Raw genomic sequence first — 24,749 nt, 5'->3', positions numbered from 1 at the left:
TTTATGGAGAATGTTGGAGAAGAGGTTCCGAAAATGACTTAAATTACCTTAATTACTGCATTTTTGTGCTATGCTTACTCCTCTGGCATTGGAGACACTTGGACACATTCATTCACAAAGCAAGCCAAATTGGGGGTGATGCTTCACCGAAGATCGCTTTACCGGCGCCCAGGGTGTTCCCACCGGCAGCAACTGCAAGTCCCCTGAATTTTAACCTTGAAGAAGCTCAGGGATTAGTGACACCTCCAACTGCTTCCCCTGTTTATACGCTGGTCTACACCGTGAGACAGATGTATTTGCAAGTGTCACTTTAGGGCAATAAATCCATTTGACAAATAGGGGTTAAATGACTTATCCAGCGGTCCACTAAAGCTATGATTTACAGTAGTTATTCAGAGCTACAAAGGGTTATATGTCACGGAACCTAAAATTCTGGACAGCTCCATCATCCCTGTGTTTGCTTGAGGGCAGTCATCATTTGTCACAAATACATTTGTTGCGGACCTTCACATGCGTGGTAGCGTGAAAGTTATCTTTTGTCACGTTAAAGTGATTGGTTTATTATTTACCTGAATTATGGGGAATTCATTCATCTACTTATTGTATCTACTGATCTACTGAAAGAGTCATCTTTTAATTCAGTCGCTGTAATATGATGTCATATCCCGACACTCCACTTTTAAAGGAAGGACGATGAGGAAGTAAACTATGGAGGACTCTGACCCGCCATAATGTTTGTTAGTCGGTTGGGAGATCAGTGATATCCATTTAAACAGTTTAACATGTGATGTGTAAATGTTAGGGCTCTAAATACAATTAATACCGTATTAAAAAAATAATAAATATCACAAATATTACAAAAATTACAAAAACCAGCCATGGATCAACGAGATTTGAGGTTTTTATAGCCGACTGTTAAAGAGGAGAACGATCTGCTGGAATATTCTGTTTTTCTGTTAGTTCCGATCTCTTATTCCCAGAACAGCGATCAAAACTCCCAACTTATTAGCTGAACACACACATTTTCAAAACCATTCTCTAAAAAAAAACTTCCAGAGTAAACCCACTGGCACGAGATAGTCTTCCCTGGGCAACGAGGCTTCCGTCCCTTCAGATAAAACCTCAAAGGTGAGCGAATTTACTGGGATGAGAGGCTTCCTATAAATATATGCCAAGTTCAGACAGCAGCCCCACATCAGAAGTACTAATTAAATTCCGCTTGGCTTATTCCAGGCGTCCTGTGTACTGCAGGCATCGCAAGGCTTACTTACAAAAGAATGCATATCAAAGAGAATTTTATTCTTATTTTTTGGTATTGGGGGGGTGGGGGATGTATGCGAGATTCTGGGGGCAGGGCTGCTGTCAGCAGTAGGTCCAGCCGCTTTTAGGAAAAATGTCTGCTGTTGACATAGCGATTCTTCTCTAGAGTCCTCTATATAAGTTGTATTGCAGCCACATCTGATGTAGATAAAGGGGGGGCCTAAATAAATGGCCAGGTGGGCCGTTGCCTGCTCCAGGCCAGGTGCTATAGTGTGCGGCCTGTCATATCCAGCCATTAAGTGGCCGACGGCCTTCAAGTATCAGGGCTTGTTATCCCGGTCCGGCCCTGCTGCAACTCTTACTATTGCTCCGTAATACCGTTTCTCATAACTTGCCCTATTGCCCATAAAAAACCTCTTTATGTCGCCTCCTATTGCTCCGTAGACCCCAATCCCATTACTCCATAGGACCCCCCCCCATGTATCTCTTCCTATTACTCTGCGTGGTCTAGAACTTGCATATTACTCCATCACAATATATGGGAAGTGAAGGGGTTACAGACAGAGTACTTTACATTTCTCCCTTCTGCTGATGAGTTATTCACCAGCAAATAAATGAATAATCTGCTTCTCACAGCATGAATAACTTATTATTTAATTGATCCAGCAGTTTGGCCTGGTCGAGAAGAATTGATTGTACTGTGAATGGTCCTTTTTTATCCCAGTAATGCACTTACTAATCAATGGCTCCATAGAGAGGGGGGAGAGTGGGCTGAGAGGATGATAGTAGGCGAGAGACTTGTTCCTCATTTAAAGGGGGGACATGGGACAGATATTGGCTCATTGGTGACCACCTTCACCCAGATACTAGTTGTCCACCTATGACGAGGACGTAATTCTGTGCCAACACTTCTAATCTGTTGGGTTTCTATAGTCAGGGTTGGGCCACATGAGACGTTTCAGCTCTTGGTGAACAACGGCTCGCAGAATCCTCAGAGGTGTTTAAGGTGATAGGAGATGTACCACCAAAAACACCTGGAGGAGAGCAGCTTCTACAGCTAGAGCATATGTACAAATAGACATCAGCCGTAAATGTGTTGTCTTAAACTCAAGCCTAGAAGAACTCCTGGCAGTCTTGGTCACAAGACCCCCCATTGAGTTATTTGAGAACTTAACAGCTTCTAACATTTGGTGAATAGCAATGGTCATTCGGTGGCCTATGCATTTATTTTCTTCTTATTTACATCTCAGTCATCCCTAGGCATCAACTGTATGATGATGTAGGTATTTTGAGGCCAAATCAGGACAAAGCAAGGGCATAACTGCATGGGACTATTACATGTTAAAACCCATTTCCCTGCCAAGGTAACCCCAAACCCCTACCTAATTAAAATGTTAGACATTCTGATAGCTCCCTGTTTAAATTATTTTTATTTAATGCATATTACGACATATTTCTAAATAGTTTATGTATGCTAATTATGTGTTTTCTTGTCAGTTGCTTTGCAATAAAGGAGCAGAAGAAGACAGTTTACAGCGTGTTCTGCCAACTTGAGCCTTCAAAGTGTTAGAAGCCTCAGATTCATCCCCAGGCTCGGACTTGCCATCTAGTACACAGGGAAAATGCCCCGTGGGCCACTGGCCAACAGCACCCCATACTTACTTGCCACTCCAGCTCCAACAGCCACTTAGGTCATTTGAGCGGCTGTCAGCCTTAAAGTGTCTTGTTATCCCCAGTCCCCAGTTATCTCCAGTCTGGTCCTATTCATGCCCCACTCGCAAATAGAATATGTAACCAAAGAAGATCTAAACGGCAGACATAATAAGTAAAAAAAAGTAGCACATCCGATCCAGGTGTTGTCCTGCTTCTTAAGGGATCCCTTCCTAGCCGCCATGCAACCGGAACTCCCTAACTGGCCAAGCCTTTAACGCTGCTGTTCCACTTAGATAAAACATTAACCCAACTCTCTACTATGTTAAATAAATAAACCTTAAGAGCTCTGTCATTTTATTCTTTCTTCTAAAAGCTTTAGCACATAAAAAAAACACAAGTAACATTTTAAGAAAACATTTCCACAGCAGCAATCTATGAGTGCCTTCTCCTTGTCACATGAGAAATAACCGTTCCCGGCCAAAATATGAATAAGTCAAATAGAAGAATGTCCATAATACCAACAATGTGTAACTCAATTCAGAAGAGTAGGTGGAACTGCACCTTTAATGTCTCTGTCAGTAGACTGTTCCACCAATCTTCCATCCTTTCCTCCAAAAAAAAACCAAAGTACATTTAAATATATGGTAAAATGTATAGTTTGATTGTCTACGGTGATTTGGAGGCTGTAGAAAATAATAACAGATCCTGAATAGCAAACATCGGACTCGGAGCTATTTTTCATGCTTTTAATAACATCTTCCTTGCATCTTAATAAATGCATGTTTGTTGACTTGTGTAAGCATTGCTGCAAATAGATGGTATCCACTGCACGGAGAGGGTACAGGAAGCATATGCCCAATGACTAATGACTCCCCACTGCATATGAAGGACGCAATTCATAATAATCCCTTGCTTTTCTCATTTTGCAGTGTACAGGGGCGATTAATCAATTTGCCGGTGTTCTGTCACCCGCAACAAATTTGCCAGAGTCAGAGACAAATTTATTGCTTCATGATAAAAGAACTTGTTTAGAAGGAAAATAAATGAAATGGATGGTTGTGGTATTTGAATGGGAAACGCACATGTAAGGGCCAGGCTGAGGTGCGAATCCCCTATTATTACCCTTGTGCTTTGAGAATAGTTCAAGGAGACACTGATATTCCCCGTCTTAATATGGCTCAGTCGGATGGGGAGGAGGTGTGGGGATTATTGAGATTGTAAAACGTACGTATTTCTTTGCGTATGTGTGCCAATGAAGTGTGTTTTGTGAAGATAGCACTGGGTTTAGATTGTGAGGTCTTCAAGTAGGTGTCCTTCAGAATGTTGAGGTTCCAAGTGAGAATTCATTCATGTTACATGACGGTCACGTTCTCTGGATGCTGTGATAGGTCACAAGTTAGGCTCTGACACAGCTGATCAGTGAGTTTAACATTGACACTATCAGGCTTTTTCTTTGCATTCTGCGATAAGCCTTAGGTTAGAAGGTTAGTTCCAACCCAGGTCATCCAACAGTTGAGTTTAACGTTCAAGCCACCAGGATGAGACGCCTAAAAATTCTACTAACATACTATTGCCTTGCTTAGAATCAATGGAGCAGAGGTCTTAGTTATATTTAAGCAAACAACATAAATTTTTTTTCCTGAATTCTATGTTTTCACTAAATACTAGTTTAGAACTCCCTATGTGGCCTGAGAACAGACCACCAGGATTTCCATTCTTATCTAGAAAAGTAGCTCCCAATCGATTGACACAAGTCAGTCTGGAGTTTCTAGATGAGTTATTTGGAAACCGTCGTATAAAACCTTGTATAGTTTTCAATGTGTTTTGCACCCATCAATAGTGTTAATACACCCCCAATACCCCCAATACCCCCCCCCGGAATCTGGTAAAGAAGAGATAGAAAGACAGAGATAGAGAGCGTTTCTTCACATAAATCGAGAATTCGGTTTTGAAACACGTCAGCACGGTAGAAAAACCATCACCTCTTTATTATCTGCGGGTGATCTTAATTCTGCTGACGCTTAGGAAAATATTACAAATATGTCAAACGGTTGTTCCCCGCTACTCGAACGTATCTCATTGTAAGGGCCACAAAAGATTGCAATCTCATGAGAGATGTTACTCTGTAGCGAGTCCCTCAACCACAAGGAAAATTGAATCAGGGTCAGCGTTGCATCGCTTTGGAGATCGATATCAGTGTTTTGCCCCAAATTTGTAAAAAAGCAGATCTGATCAATTGTTTATGGTTTAATTAGACCTCCTTTCTGCTTCCTGATGTCTATTTCAATCAGACACGTGATCAATCCTTGTGGTCAGCAACATTATCTGCGTATTGGGTTCCTTCTCCACACCTCAACCGTTAGGGCTTATTTCATAAAAAGGTTAACGTATTTGTGCTAAAAACTAAAGCTAAAAATAACAAACCCCGACGGGGTCTGTTTATGATGTCCAAGCACCTGACTTATTGCTGAAGGAAGTTCTGGCCTAGTCTAATTGTATTTGTTGAATTTTACGCTGAATCAAGTCCATAGGGAAGCTTGGCGGTTGCTGCACAAATTGACCTGTGTCACAGCAACAATGTAGCCATTAGTTTCCATTAGTTGCTGGAAGGGTTAAACACAGATCAGAACATTTTAACATTGAAACATAGAATTTGATGGGCATCAAGCCTGCCCATTTTTCCTGATGTAGAGACTCATACCATGGTCGCTCCGTGGAGTTGTCTTACATGCAGGACAACTTTAGTGGCTTCCCATGGTTTCCTAAGAAAGCAGCCTCTAATGTCTAATGTGCACGCTGCTTTCTCGGTTGTTTTTTTGCCACTCTTACAATAATAGCTTTACTTTCAAGCCCGGCCGAAATAGAAACCTTATAAAACAGATATGGATCTTTATGTGTTCGTGGCGAGGTGTGTCCTAAAGGTTGGGTTTGTCTTCATCGTGCTTTTAATATCTTCTCTTTCTAGTTCTACTTCCGCGAAAGGCCTTCGAGTCCTTAGCTAAGCAAAGAATCTGGTTCCGACTTCAGAATATTTAAATGATCTTCCTAATTCCACCCCAGCCGCATGTAGATCTATACATTGGTTGTCTGCCCTTGAGACCCTTCACAGAAGGAAGTATGGGCTCTCCGAGTAACTTTGGGTAAGTCCAAGTACTTATAATATAATATAATCATACTTATTATTATTAAATGATTATTATTAAATGATAGGAAATCATGGCTGTATTCTTTTAAATGAAGTAATTGTGTCAGATGTTGAAATTTATGTCCAAGTATAAAGGGAACATTCAGTTTTACCATAGAAGTTCTGTAATAGTTAAGGTTGTGCACTGAATCTTAAAAATAAAACCCACTGGAAGCCATGATCCCGAGTCCTAATGGGTGGGAATTGTATTAGAAACGTAAGCAGAGGTGATTTGTTGAATGCACGCGCTCGTGTCCATCTTGGTCAGTGAAAGGATAAATCAACGCTGTTATTTTTAAGGCGGATCAATATTTTGACAAACGCTGATATTTACTCATGTTTACTTAAACACTGACGCGTCCCACGCGGATTTGGGCAACGTAGACTTCCCCTATCAAATGGACTTGCATTAACCTTACAGCCACCTAATGTGGCCGAGGTTGGAGATGGAATCAATGAGCGTCCGTCCACAATTTATTGTAAACAGGATGCATTATATATCAGCCTTTAGTTATATTGTATGGCTAAGCTAAAAAGTCTGGCACTCACCCCTGTAAGTAAGAAAAGGTGGGTGGGGGGGGAGAATTTCAAGGATGGAGCCAAATGGACAAGGTAGATTAGGAGGATGTTATTCATTCATTACTGTCAGTTTAATCACTAAGAGGTCCAATTAAGGATAAATCATTAGTATTATGTTACCTTATTTGAGGCTGACTAGGGCTGGAGATATGGAGAACATTACGAGACTCCAGCGAGGGGTTGGATCTTCTCTGAATTTGGAAAATGAGAATGTTAGGATCAGAAGCCCCAGCTTTGTAAAGCTCAAGCATGGTCGGTATTTTGAGGGACTTTGTAAACTATAACTGTACAGGAGGTTGCCTATACCTGATGCTAAGGGGACAGATATCAAAAATAATGAGGAATGTAAAAAAAAGACAACAGGGATCCCTTGATCACTCCAGCTAGTGGGCTAGTCAAAGTGATCGGAGTGGTCTGTCCCCAAGTGGCACTGATTATTCCCCTTTTCCTTGTTAGCCCTTGTTATATGGGGCCAGTCAGGGCAACAGTGAGGCCAATGGGCTCAGCTTAGCCAGGCTTTTCCAAAAGGGAGGAGAAAAGCTGGAGTGGTGCCAAGTCGAACACCCCCTTCTGTATCTTTTGACCTTGTAGGCTTCTGTTTGGGGTTCTGTATATGGGGGACTTCTGGTAGTTGGCAGGCAAGTCAGGGTCGGCTCAAAGATGGTGTACGGCTTGAACATAACAGCGCCGGCTAAGAACCTTTTAAATGGGTTGATCTTGAGACTCTTTACTAAGAATTAACGGTAGTGACTTTTCATTATTGGAAACCATATGATAAAGAATACTTGTGAGAACCATGGCTTATCAGGAGGTAAAGATACTCTGAGTTGACACATGTATTCTTTCTTGAACAAGCCATTCTCACTACATTACATTCCAAATGTCTGGAAGATCCATGCAACTTTTCGGAGACATTTGTCCCAGTTTAGTGTACGCGCATGCTGAGACATACCCCAAGAGCGCTTCCTTTGAGTGCTGCATTCAGCACTGATCCCGGGGCTAGTCCATCTGTGCCATTGACGTGAAAGCCTGTCAAAAAAGGCTATGGCAACAATATAACAATATAGAGTAATAATAATGAATAGTATGGAAAGGCTATGCAGAAGAACAGGTGGAGCAGGGAGGTTCAATCTAATATTAAAAGCAATAAACCTATAAAAGCAATAAGATTTACTTCCAATGAAAGCATTTACTTAACATTTTTAGGGTTAATGTAGAAGGGAACAAAAACTAGGGACTGTGCAATAAAATCAGGGATGATCAGCACGTGTGCTCAGTTTTACTTGATAATGCCGTGTGTGTGTGTCTGTGTCCCAAATATGAAATTAAGCCAACTAGCAGCTTTCAATAATTCTGAAGGATTAAGAGGACGGTAAAAGTAATAGTCCATTACATTACCTACTTCAGCAGGATTGTAATGAAGGCCATAAATTGCAGGCTGGGCTTCTAACAACTCCCATCTATTTAAAATGAATTTGTAGGGTTACTTTCATTAACAGCAATCACAGACGGCAGCCCGACATGTTCCTTTAAATGGCTGTAGAGGGGATCATAAGGAATGCATGCTCCAGAGACGCAGACGCAGAGCGAGGGGCTGGTCGGGAGCTTAGAATTAACTTCATGGCGGCACCCCACCTGGCATGTAGGACCTCCACCAAAGGTCAGTTTGAACGCATGTCTGTCTCACTTTAACGGATCAATAATGTACTCATGTGACGTGTCGTTTTAAAGGGATTTTATATCGGAAGATCTCCCCTGAGTTGACCCATTGAGTGCAGTGCACGGATCTCATGGTTCTGCATGTGAACAGGAAATGCCGGAATATGATGTCATTCAGAGGATCGGAATATGATGTCATACTCTGGTGCTCTGAATCATTTGTGATGTCTTTACCTAGGAAGCATTTTTTTTTTGTATGGGAATGGAAGGTCTTAGGCTATCCTGACAAAGCTCGATGAAACCTTAATAGACCCTCCAGTTGACATCAAAGGCCCATCTTTGGCCGTCAACCGTCTGCAATCATTGATAGGTAGAAAAGGAAACAGAGTGAAACGTGTCTTAGTCCTCACAGTTATAGGACCGTTACATTGTACCCGTTTGAGGAAATCAGAAAGACCTCCGTGAAACCAACCACACTTTGGGGGTTAGCTATCAAAGTCTTATCACCATAGCAACCAATAGAATGTTCCACTGATTTGATCTTTGATTGGTTCCTATGGTGATAAGACCACATCTAAAACTTTGCGCCAGAGTCACTTTTGATGCGTAACTCCCATTGTAGACAGACACTCCGCCATAAATGAGGGTCTCTTTCCCACTGAAAACCTCGTGGGTCTCTTCTCAATGAGCGACAGGGTCTGGAAAGGGTTGGAGTTTGAGTGAAGCGTCTGTATTTCTTGGGTTTTAAACAGCTAACTTTCTGCTGACATGGCCTTTTCGCCTGGTTAAAAATTAGCTCGGTGGCAGCGTCTTAGGATCACTTAATTTCCTAAAATACAATCGCAGACTGCAAATTGAATCCTAATTGGAGATTACGGGACTGGAGGTTAATTTAACCTTTTGACTGCCTTCCATTTGTGTTGGCAAATGAGGTTAAAAATGGACGGTGTTCGGTTGCCTTTAGATAATTTATACCGCGAGCTCGCAGTTATAAAAATGTTTTATGTAGAGCCGCATTGTTTAAACTTTTAATGTGAATTCTGTATGCCATCGGGGGGGGGTTCAGGCACTGAAAACGACCCTCTTCGGGGGGCTGTTCAGAATGCCTCTGTTCGCCGGTGTTGATTTGCTAGTGGTGGCAGGTCCTTTAGTCACCTGTATTGAAGCAGGGATTTTGAGTGTGATATAGCTGTGAGACACGCATAATGCTTAGATATCACCTGTCTAAGACATTGGGCAATTAACCAAAATTCCAGTTATACTACTAAAAAGAGCCGTAGGTGAAGCGTGCGCCCCTGCATGGATGCATAGAAAATATTATTGGATCATACCTATTCACTGCTTTCTGATAAGGACCTGGAGGAATCTTGTTTCTACCAAGTGCTGACAGTCTATCAAGAAAGCATTACGATGGATCAGTGACATATAGAAGGAATCATAGCTTTATAGTAAGCGTGACCAATAGTGTGTACATGATGCTTATCTATCCAGGGAGAAACATTCACTCTTTTCCCACTTAGTCCCTTTAATGGACACACCAATGCGGTCATTGCGAATTAAAGGTACTGTTCCACCTAGACAAAACATTAATTGCGCTATCTATTATATCAGATAAAGAAAACTCAGCAGATTTGTCATTTTCGTTCTTTTGAAGTTTTAACCAGCAAAAAAAAAAAAAAACCTTTAAGAAGCTTCTTTTGGTTACCATGGCAACAGTCTATCAACACATGCTTTTGCGTCACATGAGAAGTATTCCCGAAAAAAAATGATGAGTAATGGAAATTTTGACTTGATCAAAGGATTACTTCCGAGAAGGGTTTCGACATTCAACAGTAATCGGGACGATGTTGTTAATGTTGCATTTAGTTACGAAAGCGTTAAATTCAGCAGAATAATTGGAACGGCACCTTTAGGTGGGTGTACTGTCTTTATATGACGCATTATACCCACTCAGACTACAGAGGCTCCTCATAAGACAGGGCGCCGTGTCGGTAGTATACAGACGCTCAGTACTGTACACTATGTATCAGAGCAGATTTATCACTATGATTGTGGCCATCAATGACTGAGGGACTTGCTTAAAGGGAAGCTGTCATTTGGCTTTATCGTAACCAAATTCATTTTTCGCAACTGCCTGAAGCTTGCGTTATTTGTCAAGAGATCTGACATCTGTGGCAAAAGGTGACAAAACCCGCGCATCCAATCATAGCATCCTGCTTGGCAGCGAATAGGTTAATCTCCCTCGACTCCTTTTTGCCCAACGCGTGGCTTCCTCCTCCAACGTCGGAAATGGCTGAAGCTCACAAGTGAAAATGAGCTGTACGCAGCCTCTTGTTGCGGCATGATTGATACTGGAGGGTGTAGGTGTAATGAAACCTCTGTTGTCTCCTCGTCTACCTGTGATTTATTGAGTACAAATTTAAGATGAGAAAAGGCCCCATACCAGGCCTGGTAACATCCCCCTCAAAGGGAGAATGGTCATCCATCACCCAGGCCTGCTCATAGCCTGCTGCGAAGACACTCACAAGACCAGCCAATAGTCTCCTTTGTTGCCATTTCTAACAAGTGTTTGATCAGCAAAAGTCTATTTTGGTTGGTGGACCTTTCAAGACCAATTGGCATTGGGTCACTGATTCCACTACTGTATTATCTTCTTTACAAGACTTACCAGTTGGGGCGAGAGGCAGAGATTAATGATGCCACCACCGTGCTGCAATCTACAGCTCCTGCATTGCCAGATTAAGATTTTTTTTTTCTATCTGCTCTGTCTTTTTATTTTATTTTGTATTTATAAAATTAGATTTTTTTTTGTAGCACGGTTGGGGTGGGGGGGTTAAGAAGGGTGAACTGGAACAGGGGTGACTGATTATGATTTAAATATGTCTGTTGTCAAAGAATTTTTCTTTTTATATCGTTCTTGTTGTTGCTGTTAAGTTCTACATTCCGAAGGGGGAGAATTTATTACAGTTTTAGAATTCGGGACATGATGCGATACCTAGAAACTAGGTTTAGATCGGGTATTGTGGGGAAGACAGATAGCATCTAACTGTTTTAATATTTTAATATAAATATATTATTATTGTAATATTATGAATTCCTATTATTAATATAAAATATGGACCAGTGTGGACTAGAACAGAAGTCTGGATCTTTTATGCTTTTCGGGGCAAAAGGGATGGCTTTAACAGTAGCCTCACCAAGCCATTGCCCAACCAACTTTACCAACACCCATTTCACTCATGTCCTTTGTTACCTAGGAGGCTCGTATAGGCCTCACCCATGGCAGGACCCCTAACCAGGGTGCTCACTGTGGGGCGCCAGGATATGCCCTCCACAGTTGAGCACTCAAGAGGATGATCTGACCCCTGGTTTGTCATCGGGACAACTGGCACCCCAGACCTATTTATCCTAGGGCAAAATATGTTGCTCGTTCTATCCGTATCCCAGTGCCCCTTCTAAAAAGATTATATTTTGAGAGGGACAAGTGGTCCTAGGGGCTCCTTGGATGTCAACTTAGCCCTAATTCAACCAGGACAGAACATTTAGGGAAATGACTCGCTACTCACTACCATGGAATGGGAGAATTCTGTTGGAGGGTGGTTGGAGACATGTCCTCTGTGTTTTGTGAGACTCTAAGGCAGAGGACATCTCAAGTTGGACCAACAGAAACATTAAAAATGCAAATGAAACTTTTGCTAATTCTCCTGTTGTTGGGAGCATTTACCACCCCCTATTGGCATGATTATTCCTCCCCGTTCATTTATTTTGCCATTAGTTGCCATTGGAGGGTGTATGAATGGCTCGTTGTTTGAACGTCTCCTTTACACAACACAGACGAGCTCCTGGATTCACTGGGTTTCTGCTGGAGACTCTGGAGTTCATAGAGGAATGTCAGGTCTCTAGAGAGTCACTGACCCCCATTCACTTATTACGCTGGCTCCATTGTCTCGTTCTATCTAGGCCCTTCATCCCATACCATCAGGTTTGATAAAACACAGTAACGTTGCTCTTTAAGGTTGCAAAATGAAATAATGGTTGGTAATTCTCAGGATTTGCCCTAGAAGTTATAGGGTGATTAGTGGGCCTCAGGAGAAGCTTTGATCTTCCCATTTCTATTACTTTCTTGTACCCTGGAACTAGCTATGCTCCAAAATGGCAATTCACACCTTTTTGGGGACAAGGAAGTTCCCCAGCATGCAGATAACCCATCCATATAACACCTTTCTCTGTGTAACGCTTCCCATCCCAAAAACTACTCCTATTGCTCCATAAAAACCTAGAACTCATTTGCTTTCTCCATATACTCTTCCCATAAGTCCCCCCCATTGGTTCATGTAGCTCTTCCCTCTCATTACTCTTTACTGCCACCGAGTTCTCTGTGTTTAAGGGGTAGTGGCCTTAACCCTTTGTATTTCCTCATCCATCATAATGTGCCCTTACCCAACTTGTAGATGAACAGCGGCCAAACCTCAACCCATTAGTCCACAAACGCTCTGCTCTCTTCTCAGGTGACCAGCGGGTACTAATCTAATCAAAGCCAGGAAAGGAACATCTTTCTCTAGGATGAAGACGCTGAGTAAGCTTGCAGCCTGGCAATTTTATACCCACTCCCTATCTATAATGGAGCCTTAGTTAGGAGGGGGAGCGAGAGGCTCTAATTAGCTGCCAGCCCTGTCATAAACATGCTTTTCTGCAGTTTGCAAAGAGAACGGCTCTCTCCTTGTCAAAAAAAAGACCCAATAACATGTCCCCAAGGAGAAGATATTTAACTGAGATCAGAAACCGCCTGGCTTCTGAAATTTTTCCTAGTGGCGGTAATTTTTTGACATTAAAAGCGTTAATGCTGCAGGTTACGAACAAATGGGAAAGAAGGGGAGAGAGAGCACAGGGGGTCGGGGGAGGGAAGACCATTGTCTTTTTTCCCATAATGCTTAGCTTTGCCTGCGTTAACCCTTTTAGCAGCAGATCACATCATTACTCATTGTGTTGGGACTCAAAGGGTAAATTTAAAAGACAGGGGACTCTCAGGTTAACCCTAAGAGTCCCAGATCTCCTTACATGCTCTGTATAGTACCATTTGGGGTCACCTTTTCCGCTGATTAATATAGGGTTTGCTTCTTTTCTTAAATCAATGCTATTTATTAACACAAAATCTGAGTTCATGCTCAGTACGATCAGAGTACAATGTGGGGTCCGATCTTCTGTCTCATCTTTGGTCTGATCATAGTATAACAAGGAGTCTGATCAGGGTACAATGTGGGGTCCGATCTTCTGTCTCATCTTTGGTCTGATCATAGTATAACGAGGCGTCTGATCAGGGTACAATGTGGGGTCCGATCTTCTGTTCCCGTGACCTTTATCATTTAGCCTTCTGTGTTCAACACAGGATCTTGTTATAGGAAGCCGCTGGATCTTCACATAAGCCAACAAAGCCTCCTGAGATATTGGGAACCTTGTATTAAAAGCTCACAGTGATCCATTGGCCAATAAATAGTATAACTTACTGTCAGTTAAAAGTTATTTTGGATGCCAGTCCCAGAAAAGGAATCATTTTTTTGGTGTACATTTTTCTTGTGGACGCATCCAAGACAATGGAATAATCACTTGTCAGCGAGGTCCTTGAATAGGGACACAGATAATTATCGTCACCTCTGCTGATTTACAACCATGGAATACAAAGGAGTAAGAGAAGAGCCGGAGGAACAGGACACTCCATGAGCTATTACACTATTTTGTCGAATTGTCAGCTACCCGGAGGCCTCTCTGTCCTACTGAGATTATATTCTGGAAACCGGAATTTGTACATTTCTGATAAGCAGGCTTGGCAGCTACTGGCTGCGTGGCGGGTATTTCCCAAAATGCTGCCGGGCACCGATGACTTGGACAACCCTTGCTACAGACATTGGAGTCCTTCTATGGACACTTAACGTACGCTTGCCGCCAGGTTTGATCAAAGTCTAAAGCCGCATGCTCATCAAAAGCGGACACGGATGGAGATACAGGGGGAGACTTCCATGGTTATGAGTCTTTCCCTTACTCAACTGTACCCCCGTCGTTGTGTGGGCTCATTCATAAAATTATTAGTGCCTGAAAAAATTAGTTTTCCACCAGTTGGGCCAAGATAGAAAAATTAACAGATTTTTACATATTTTTTGGCATTGCCGGCTATGTATAAAAAAATGTCAACCATGCCATTATAAAGGACTATGAAAGGTCTTTGTTGAGCATGTCTAACACATTGACTCATTTTCATACTGCCTTGTGTTAAACAATAGAATTGCTCAGTCTTAATCATCCAGTCGGACCCTCCGACTAATTAAAGTCTACGGAGCAACGGACTTCATTAGCATATAGATTCTATATCTTGAGCGTTATTTACTGTTTCTTTAAAATCTTTGGGTTTGAGGGAGGTGATCGGGTAATATGTACATAGAATTTCATGTATGGCTTTCCGTGCATTTAATTCGTGTAATAAATTAAATAGCATCCTTAAGGCTAATTTTTTTCCCCTCCCCATTGTGTATTTTCTGCTTCTCCATCCAGTGCACGGGACATTAATTTCCAGCCTAAGCCCGCATTAAAATTCAAGTACTTGGTTTGGCCTGCGTGTATTCCCGAATGTGCATGAACGGGGGTGAGGGTAACCTGTGCATCTTGCTTGTCAGAGAGATAGCCAAGCAAATTAGGGTCACAATATTTGGCCGAAGCCGACGTTAACCGTACAAAGAAAAATGGAAGAATTATAATATTTGCCAGCATGAGGGTCATTATTCATACAATAACGTTGAGGCAGTCTTTCCAAAAATCCCCACAAATGTTTATTCATGTCATCAATCGTTACGGCTGCCTGTATATCCATCTATCTTCATAGAGATCCATTTCCTGTACGCATTACGTTCCTCCGTAGCACGTGTGATCCTCCATAATGTAAGGTTGGGGCACAGAAGCTCGTGAGATGAGAGAGAAGCCCCTTGTAGCTGAACGGACACCTGTTCCCCCTGTTTGGGGTAGAGCCAGATTGAAGTGACAACGGCCATTATGGAAACCATCACCATCAGGAGGTCAGGGTATTCTTATCACGGTCACCTGTATTCAAGCAGGAATTTTAACTATGATACGCCAGTGAGAAAAGGACCACTTGGGATGCTTAGATACCATTCCGTCATAATAGAATATGAAGGGATCAGCTTCATACTGTATGCCCATAAAAACCTGCCCATTCACCCAGAGGCCAAGAGATCGAGGTAAAACCCTTGCAAATCAGTCAAACCTTGAAAGTTCCCAGGTATGTCTACATTGTGGAGCACCTAATACATAAATTAGATTGATAGCTGTGGTATATTCAAGGCCACGGTCTAGGAAGCTGGTTTCCATTCCAGTAGCCGATCAGAACCTGCTTCTTCTGGCCTCTGATCCCACATCAGTAGGTTTCTCCATCATAAACCATCAAAAAAAGGTGACCCGAAGACACCAACACCAATCCTTCACACTACAAAGCCTTCTCCAGACAATGAAACATAACGAAACAGGGGGCAGGCAAATAAGAACCATTTGGGCCATCTAGTCCGCCCATTGTGACCTGGTTTAAAGTTTCAGACCTTGGCCTCAACTTAGCCTTATGTCTACCCCATACATTTTTACATTGTCTTATTGTGTTAACCTCTACCACTTCTGTTTGGAGGCTCTTCCACTTTTCTACCAATTTTCTCAACCTGCTTAATATTTTTTTTATTGCGTGTCTTGTCTACGCACGTCTTACTGTCTCTACAAATGACATCCTTAAAGCAGAGTCACATCTCAGCGTGTCGTTAATAGGGACCTCGAAGACCCACAGGCAGGATGTGGCCCACAACAATTACGAGATTACCATTAAGCCTCTTCTGCAAGGCTTTCCTGATCATTTTAAAGGTGCTGTCCCACTTAGACAAAATGCCAATTGCTCTCTGTAGCATGTAGAGAGAATAAACCTTAGCAGATCTGTCATTTCCTTAGAAAATTAAGTCACAAAAACAAGAGAAACGTGAAAGACTTTTTTCCTTGCTTAATTAAATGATCCCGGCAAAACAAATAAAGTGAATCAACATTTGACATAGTTAAATAAAAATGTTTCTAATTCTGCATTTAGTTCTGAAAGTGTTTCAGCAGCGAATGGGGAACATCACCTCTAAACATCTTATGACTTAACACCTCCTTAATAAACCTCTCTGGAATCTTGACTTACCATGTGCAACAAAACCTCTTAAAGATATGACAATACTATTAAGCTTCATTGTGCCGGATAGTCCCGTTAAGGCAGTTATTGTTAGAAGGCACTCAGCCTACAATGTCAAATGGCTCTAATTATAATACCATGCATTTAAAACGACATTTAAAAACTTAAAAGGATAGCTTACTTTGAAATGATTGCTGATATATTAAGTCAAGCGTTATTTTAGTGACGTCGCACAATTTATATTTGAATCATAATTACGCAAATGTTAGGCTTTTATTTTTTTCCTCAGTGGAGGGCACAAAAGTGTTCAAATGATGTTGCTTTTAAGGCCACCTATTCAAAGCAATACTACATACATGGTTAGTGATATATATATATATATAATATATATATATATAATATATGTATAAATATATACACACAGTTGTTTCTGTTATGGGGGCAGAACTCTGCAAATGTGAATGCTCGTTCCCTGGTATTACAGAGTTCAGTAACTCTTTCTGCCCCAGGGATCTCTGTCTGCTATTCCTTGGGGACTCGATCTGCTCCAGTCTGAGCAAAGGCAGCTGGCTGAAACACCGAGTGCCTGCTATTACCCAAGGGGGGGCTAATGAATTACCCCAAAATAATGGGGTCTCTGCAGCTGGTTAGTTACCCTGCAGTTAACATGCGGGGGTTTAATGTCACAAACCCCAATACTAACTGATCACTGGATGCATATCATTGTGTCTGCCCTGAGGCTCCTATCTTGGTGACTTTTACACAAAGTGTCTTCTCTGTATATCTGTTTACCCTTCTCACCTCTGTGTTTGTAAACATTTCTTCTACATGAATCTATATGAAACAAACATTCATCTCTCTCTTACTATCTATCTATCTATCTATCTATCTATCTATCTATCTATCAATCATCTATCTATCTATCTATCTATCTATCTATCTATCTATCTATCTATCTATCTATCTATCAATCATCTATCTATCTATCTATCTATCTATCTATCTATCTATCTATCATTATATGTAATTCAGCATATTAGTATCTATCTATCTATCTATCTATCTATCTACCTATTTCTATCTGTCTATATAGATATCATCTATTTATTATATGTAATGCAGTATATTAGTATCTATCTATATTGATATCTATCTATCTATCTATCTATCTATCTATCTATCTATCTATCTATCTATCTATCTATCTATCTATCTATCTATCTATCTATCATTATATGTAATGCAGAATATTAGTATCTATCTATCTATCTATCTATCTATCTATCTATCTATCTATCTATCTATCTATCTATCTATCTATCTATCTATCTGTCTGTCTGTCTGTCTGTCTGTCTGTCTGTCTCATCCAGTACATCAGTATACATGCAGTTCTATTAAGCACCTGTGTTTTTAAGCACAGGTTCCCCGATATATTATAAAGAAGTCTAAATCTGATAACAGACATTGTTATATTCTCCAGCTCCCGTACTTTTTCTTAAATTAACCCCTGGTGTGCCTTTGGATGTGGAGCCCGGTAAGACCCCATAGCATAGCCCCTGCTCTGTACAATGTTGGCTCGCAGACAGCGCTATGCAGGCGAGATGGCAGCACAGAGCGCTCCCTGCTTTTAGTAACTCGGCGAGTTAATAGTCGATAGGTGCGAGATCTGCGTCATCCAGTGCAGGGGCATTAGCGATCAGGGTGCCTATATGGTCTAATACATAAAATACATTCCATTATCAAGGCATGCATGCAAACCGTATTATTACCCTATGGGGGCTTTAGAGGCAGTAAACGGGTTAACACCTTAGTAACCATCTCAACCAAAAAAATCATTTAAAGGACCCATCAAACCTACAAGTCGTTCCTATAACCATACCGAGTACTGGGAATTCATGACTATTATTTGCACACATATTTCAATATCTCAACAGAAGACCAAACACAATAATCAAATATATTTAAAAAAAATAACAGAACAAAATAAATACTAAATCCAATAAAATTAATGTAAACAACAGAAAAAAATAACCACCACCTACCAGTGAAGTTTTCATCCATTTAATAACAATCTTCATAAAACCAAAAGTCTACTTTTTTTATATACATTATCCAAGCTCCTGAAGACAGAGTAAGTCTTCTAGCTAAGGGCAAAGTGATCTGATTTTTTTTTGTGGATGAGACCTGCATATTTTTACATTTAAGACACTTTTTTGTAAAAAAAAAAAAAACCTGGAAAAACTGCAAGGTGCTGAGATTTTCTTTGGTAATTTCAGAAATCGTGGGCTGTTTTCCCATTATTTTAAACTAGCAAACATCAACAGTTTTCATTCTGAAGCCCCTGCAAAGCTGATAATCATTAACCAGACTGAGATTGCCTTCCACTCCACACAGAGGAACCCCTGTCATTTGGGGATGGGGGTAATAGAAAAGTGAGACGCCTAATCATGCAGCATTTATGATTAACGTATATATTTATTAGAGTTTTGATTATACTTTGTTTTATTGTATTTATATTTTTACATATTTTTAAACCTTTTGAATAGGAGGTAATATACAAAATGCCTAATTATACAGTATTTATATTTTAAAAAATATGTATGTTTTTATATATTTGTTATGTTTTTCATTGGATTCCTTTCCACTAGATATTTACATTTTATGCAATCTTGTCTTCTGCTCCCTTTTAACCCTTTATATTCTCGGGACTACTCCAGGAACACATACATTAATAAATACTAGCATTGAATGCTATGTAAATACACACACACACACACACATATATATATATATATATATATATATATATATATATATATATATATATATATATATATATAGTTCAAATTCTGGATACAATCCCACACCACACTTTAAAATATGCAATATGCAAGAACAAATATATTTGAGAATACTCTTCCATTTTAAATTGCTACTTGAAAAAAAATGAGTCCATTATTAAATTGCAGAGAAGAAAAAAAAAATACATTTAAAATTACCTTAAGACTTTATTACAGTAATAGTATTCTCTTTTAAATGGTATTTAATAATCAATAAACCATTTCACAGGAGTAGTCCTCATACATTAGAATAGAGGTATTTTCAGAAGGTAATATGCATTAGGCATAAAACCTTCGTTTGTTCTGGATGGGAATTCACCACTTACACGTGTATGCTTATTTAAAACAGTGCTTTAAAATTAATTTTGCCCCATCCACACTATTGTTTCTGCTCCATTAGAGATGAGATATAGCATAATTCATTTATGCAGCAACCTCGGTAAATATTCCATTTGAAAAAAATGTGATGCATGCATTTTTTTTTATTATTAAAAACCCACAAATATTCACGGTGCATGCTGGCAGAGGCAATGGTATGGTGTAGGGACATGTGCGGTGTATGAAGGGTTAATTCTACACACTGAGGGTCTAAAAGCAACAGCAAGAGATCACTGTTTTTTTTTTAAATTATTATTTCTTGACATTTAAATATGGTACATTTAATTTGCATTTGATACACCCCCCGCCCTTTAAATTTTGAAGAAAGAAGAATTTTGTTTCATTTCACAATTTTGAACCCAGAATTCTGGGTTAGACAATAAGAAAAGGCTGTGAATTTGGAAGACCACTTTGTATGGAAAAATGCTGAGGACCATTTTTTCATTGTCTGGGAATGCAGAGGGTTAAAGTTCTTACCCCTGCACTCATTCAAATAGGTATCGATTGGAGATTTTATTGGCACTAGTTGGGAATAAAGAGATGGAGAAGGATATTGCACCTTTTTTAAAGAGCACTCATTTGGATGTGCATAATTGTGTGTGTTTTGTGTGTTATAGAAAGGGGGTCTTATGTCGGTGTGTGCTGCTGTGTACCCAGCCTGGCTTGTGATACTTTGTATCAGAGTGTATATATATCTATATGTTCCATTTATATACATTTATGTACATGTCTCCCAGCACCTGCTTGGTTAACATGTCTGTTTCAGGATCATACATGTACAGGGGTCTTGGGTTATTAGGGTTCTTTTGGGGTGAGCATGTATATAAAACAGGAATGTGTGTGTTTACCATTAAATGGAAACTGTATATAAACATGTATATTATTCTGTTATTGTTTTCTTGATATGTGAAATATTTTTGTTCTACTGAAATAGCAAAAAAACATTCTGAAGAGCATTTCATAGAGAGATGCATCGAATCTTTAGATAGCTGTGATCCTCTGGCTTTTTGTGTTCGGGATGAGCTTTGTTTCTACAGAATCGGGTACATTCCACTAGAGTCGCAAATTAATCCAAAGTACCAGTTACGGCCACTTGGGGGCGCCATTTGAGCTTCGTGAAAGTTTTTTCCCCAAATTGCGAAATACTTTAAAAAAAAGAAAACAAAAAGGCTTCTTAAAACCTAAATGAGATCCACTCCGGGGCAGGGGCTTCAGTGGGGATCTCATAGCTTTTTTTGTGGAATTTTATTTTTTTTATTTTTTTAAATGCAATTTCCTAAATATTTAGTTTTTTTTGTTAAATTCTCATGATTTTGGTAGCACTGCATCACGCCGGTTTATATTACATACATGAGGCATTCTCTTTAAGACTTTAATAGTTTGTTAGATTAAAATGTTTCATGTTTTAAAACACACAGTGGATTCTGTAGCTAATGTATATTATACAGTTAGATCAACAACGAAAGCGTTCTGTTAACCCATTCGTATCAAGAAAGGTGTCATGCAAAAAAAATGAAAAAAATAAAACATAACACAATTCCCCCTACCGTGTTTACTATTTGAGTGCCAGTGTCACACACACACACACACACAATGCCATTTGGCAGTTAAAGGGTTAACACCCCCTATTCTGCTGCCGTAGATAAAGAGATGTGTACGTGGGATTCGTGTCCCTTCTAAAATCAAAGTGTATAAACGAATATAAACGAATAGAACCACATTATTATGTTACACGATACAGTAACACAATTCAAATATAACCATTTGTTAGCGTGTCTTGAAACCCTGTGCGATCCCTGGGTTGCATGCACACACACATATACATTAATACACAACATGCATGATATATGTATATTATACATATGATCTTTTATTGAGTATTTTGCACCAGCAAACAAAGAGTCTATGCAATTAGTCCAAGGGGTATTATAATGATTAAGGTATTGTCATTGTGATCTGGATTTGGAGAGGAGATGGAGCACCCAGCGCAGCCTCCCCTTTCTTTGGAGGCTTCTACTTAGAGGCTGAGCTCTAGAATTGCCCGGTCTTGTTGAGCAGAAGCTCGTCAGCTGACTTATCTGTCACTCCTCACATTTCGTTGCCCCCTCTCCCTTTCCCTGCCCCACTGCCATCCACTCCTTAGCCATTGGCCAGCAGGACTTGAGCCCTCCTCCTCCCTCCTCGTGATGTGTGGATGGGGATATAAGCAGCAGTTTAGCTTAAGGAAGCACAGTAGAAAGCTACACTCGCGCTGTATGCAGGCAGCAGATAGGGAGAGGCTCAGTTGCCTGCTCTATCCACTCAACAAAAAAAAGTTACTTTGATCCAGTTTCCAAATCTGCTGGAGCTTACAAAACGAAGCAGGAGGGGCCACTGACGATCCCCGACGTTCTGCTGCAGGGGAGAAGCTGCTGCTTTCCTGCATTTTGGGTTTTTTGCTAAACTCAGCACAAGAAGAAAAGAACAGAAGGATCAGCAGAATTCTACAGACCCCGCACGTTCCATTCTAGAGCAGAAGAAGTTTCTCTGCATCTGGATCGTTGTGTGTGCGCTGGAGGCACACTGAGGGTGCAGGACTGGAGTGAAGAGGCTTGACATGGCCGGAGAGCTGTCCATTGCCCCAGAATTGCCTACAAGCCCACTGGCCATGGAGTATGTCAATGACTTTGACCTGATGAAGTTTGACGTCAAGAAAGAACCCTTGGGTGGCAGGCTAGACCGTAGTACTGTCCGCCACTGCAACCGTTTGCAACCTACCGGCTCGGTGTCCTCCACCCCAATCAGCACCCCTTGCAGCTCCGTGCCCTCCTCGCCCAGCTTCAGCCCCACCGAGCAGAAGACACACCTGGAAGATCTGTATTGGATGGCGAACAGCTATCAGCAGATGAACCCCGAGGCTTTGAACCTAACTCCAGAGGACGCGGTGGAGGCTCTCATAGCTCCACAACAGATGCCTCCGCAGCTGCAAGGATTTGAGGGCTTCAGAGGTCACCATCACCCCCACCACCACCATCACAACCACCATCACCAAAATCACCACCAGTACCAGGGCGTCCCCCACGAGGAGCTTGGACACCAGCACCCACACCATCACCACCACCATCACCAAGCTTCCCCAAGCCACTCTGCCTCCTCTACTTCTTCTCAGCAGCTTCAGGGTGGTCACCAGCAACACCAGTCCTCAAGCCAGGTAGAAGACAGGTTCTCAGATGAGCAGCTCGTCTCCATGTCAGTTCGGGAACTCAACAGGCACCTGAGAGGCTTCACCAAGGACGATGTGATCCGTCTGAAACAGAAAAGGAGGACCCTGAAAAATAGGGGGTACGCCCAGTCCTGCAGGTTCAAGAGAGTTCAGCAGAAGCATCACCTGGAGAACGAGAAGACCCAACTCATCCAGCAGGTGGAACAGCTAAAGCAAGAGGTGAACCGGCTGGCCAGGGAGAGAGATGCTTACAAGATGAAGTGTGAGAAACTGGCCAACAGCAGCTTCAGAGAGGCTGGTTCCACCAGTGACAACCCATCGTCCCCAGAATTCTTCATGTGAGTCTACTTAAGGCAGAAGAGAACTCAGTGTGGTTGTCATCTGCACATCTCCATCCCAAACTGCCTGCTTTGACTAGGGGTGGGGGTTCAGGGAACCAAGTTGGGGGGACTTCATTGTCATAAGAACTCAACATCTTTTTTGTAGACTAGACTTTATGTGTGTGTGGGGGGCTAAGGTGCACACAAGGAGAATTTAAACACCATCCTACTTATGCAGTTCACGTTACTGTGGCTACAAAACCTGTTGGGGGATTTGGGGGCATAAGGGAGGGGAAGAAGATTTTGGCATTGTTTTTTTTTCTTCAGAATGCCACCAGTATCTTCCATGAACTGTGACACTGCCACATTGAAATCAGGAAGCAATGGACAGTATATGTAAAGTTGTTTCACTTACTGCAGCTTTGGTTGTAGGTAAGCTACAAAAAAAAGACAAACAGGTGGGACACAGAGTGCACCCCATTTCCATTGGGTTTTATTGCCTGCTTGATTATCTAAAAAAAATATAAAAAAAACTACATTAAAAATATTAATCCTGCATGCTGGACATGTATGGTAATATGCTCTATTTTGTACCATTTTGTTGTTTAATCTCAGCATGCTATTACCCTGGCTTTTACCTCGGTTATGTTTCTTTGGAGGTGTCCAGATTGCTAGCTGTTTGGTTCTTCAGTTGAAATGCCCTGTTCTCTAACATACTTAACTCTTTGATCTCCAGAGGGGGTTACTTAAAACAAAACCCCCCTCTTTTTTTTTTTTTTTTAAGTGTTAACCTGTAAATATTAAGACATCTTGACATTTTCTCCAACATTTCATGTCTGGTATGATTATTCCTTTGGGCATTTAGTGCACTTTTAGATCATTTTAATCATAATTTCTTTTTTTTTTTTAAAAGTTGATAGTGTTTTGCAGTCTCAGTTAGTTTCATAGTTATACCCCTTGAGAAATTGACCCTCTTCTATGCATAAGTCACAGTGACCTCATATGATAGGAGGTGACTTCATATAATATTAAAAAAAATAATAATAATAATAATAAAAAATTAGGATTATTTTATTAATTTTTTTTTAATTCCCAGAGAGGGTCCGGCATAGTATTATAAACCCACGTACAGGTTTTTTTTTTTTTTTTCTGGTGGGCTGCATAGTTAAAATTCCCAGAGGAATGTATAGAGACTGAATTATTTCCCCTTTACACAAAACACTGGCAATTGAGTTTAATTTTTGCTGACACTCGAATAGCGAATAACTGCGATAACATACTCTCTGAGGACACAAGCAGAGCCGTGTTTTGACAGCTTAAATTGTGACTTATATAGATACTAAATGCTTTTCTATCAACTCTGCTTTTATAGCTGCGTTATCCTGTTTATTTGCTAATACCGCCAGCTAGCACGGAATTTATTTTTTATTTCTGTTACGCTCAATTTATTTATATATATGTA

At 40.8% G+C, this 24,749-nt stretch overlaps 1 protein-coding gene across 1 annotated transcript; it reads left to right on the top strand.

Annotated features, from left to right (window-relative positions):
• The first annotated feature begins 21,930 nt into the window (after positions 1-21,930).
• Positions 21,931-23,742, top strand: MAFB (MAF bZIP transcription factor B). Its single transcript, XM_053453378.1, has one exon. It carries the CDS (start codon positions 22,362-22,364, stop codon positions 23,307-23,309), a length of 948 nt encoding a protein of 315 aa, XP_053309353.1. The 5' UTR covers positions 21,931-22,361; the 3' UTR covers positions 23,310-23,742.
• Positions 23,743-24,749: the final 1,007 nt, after the last annotated feature.

Source organism: Spea bombifrons, chromosome 13 (genome assembly GCF_027358695.1).
Source record: "Spea bombifrons isolate aSpeBom1 chromosome 13, aSpeBom1.2.pri, whole genome shotgun sequence".
Classification (NCBI taxonomy): Eukaryota; Metazoa; Chordata; class Amphibia; order Anura; family Pelobatidae; genus Spea; species Spea bombifrons.
This window is presented reverse-complemented; position numbering and strand designations above follow the sequence as displayed.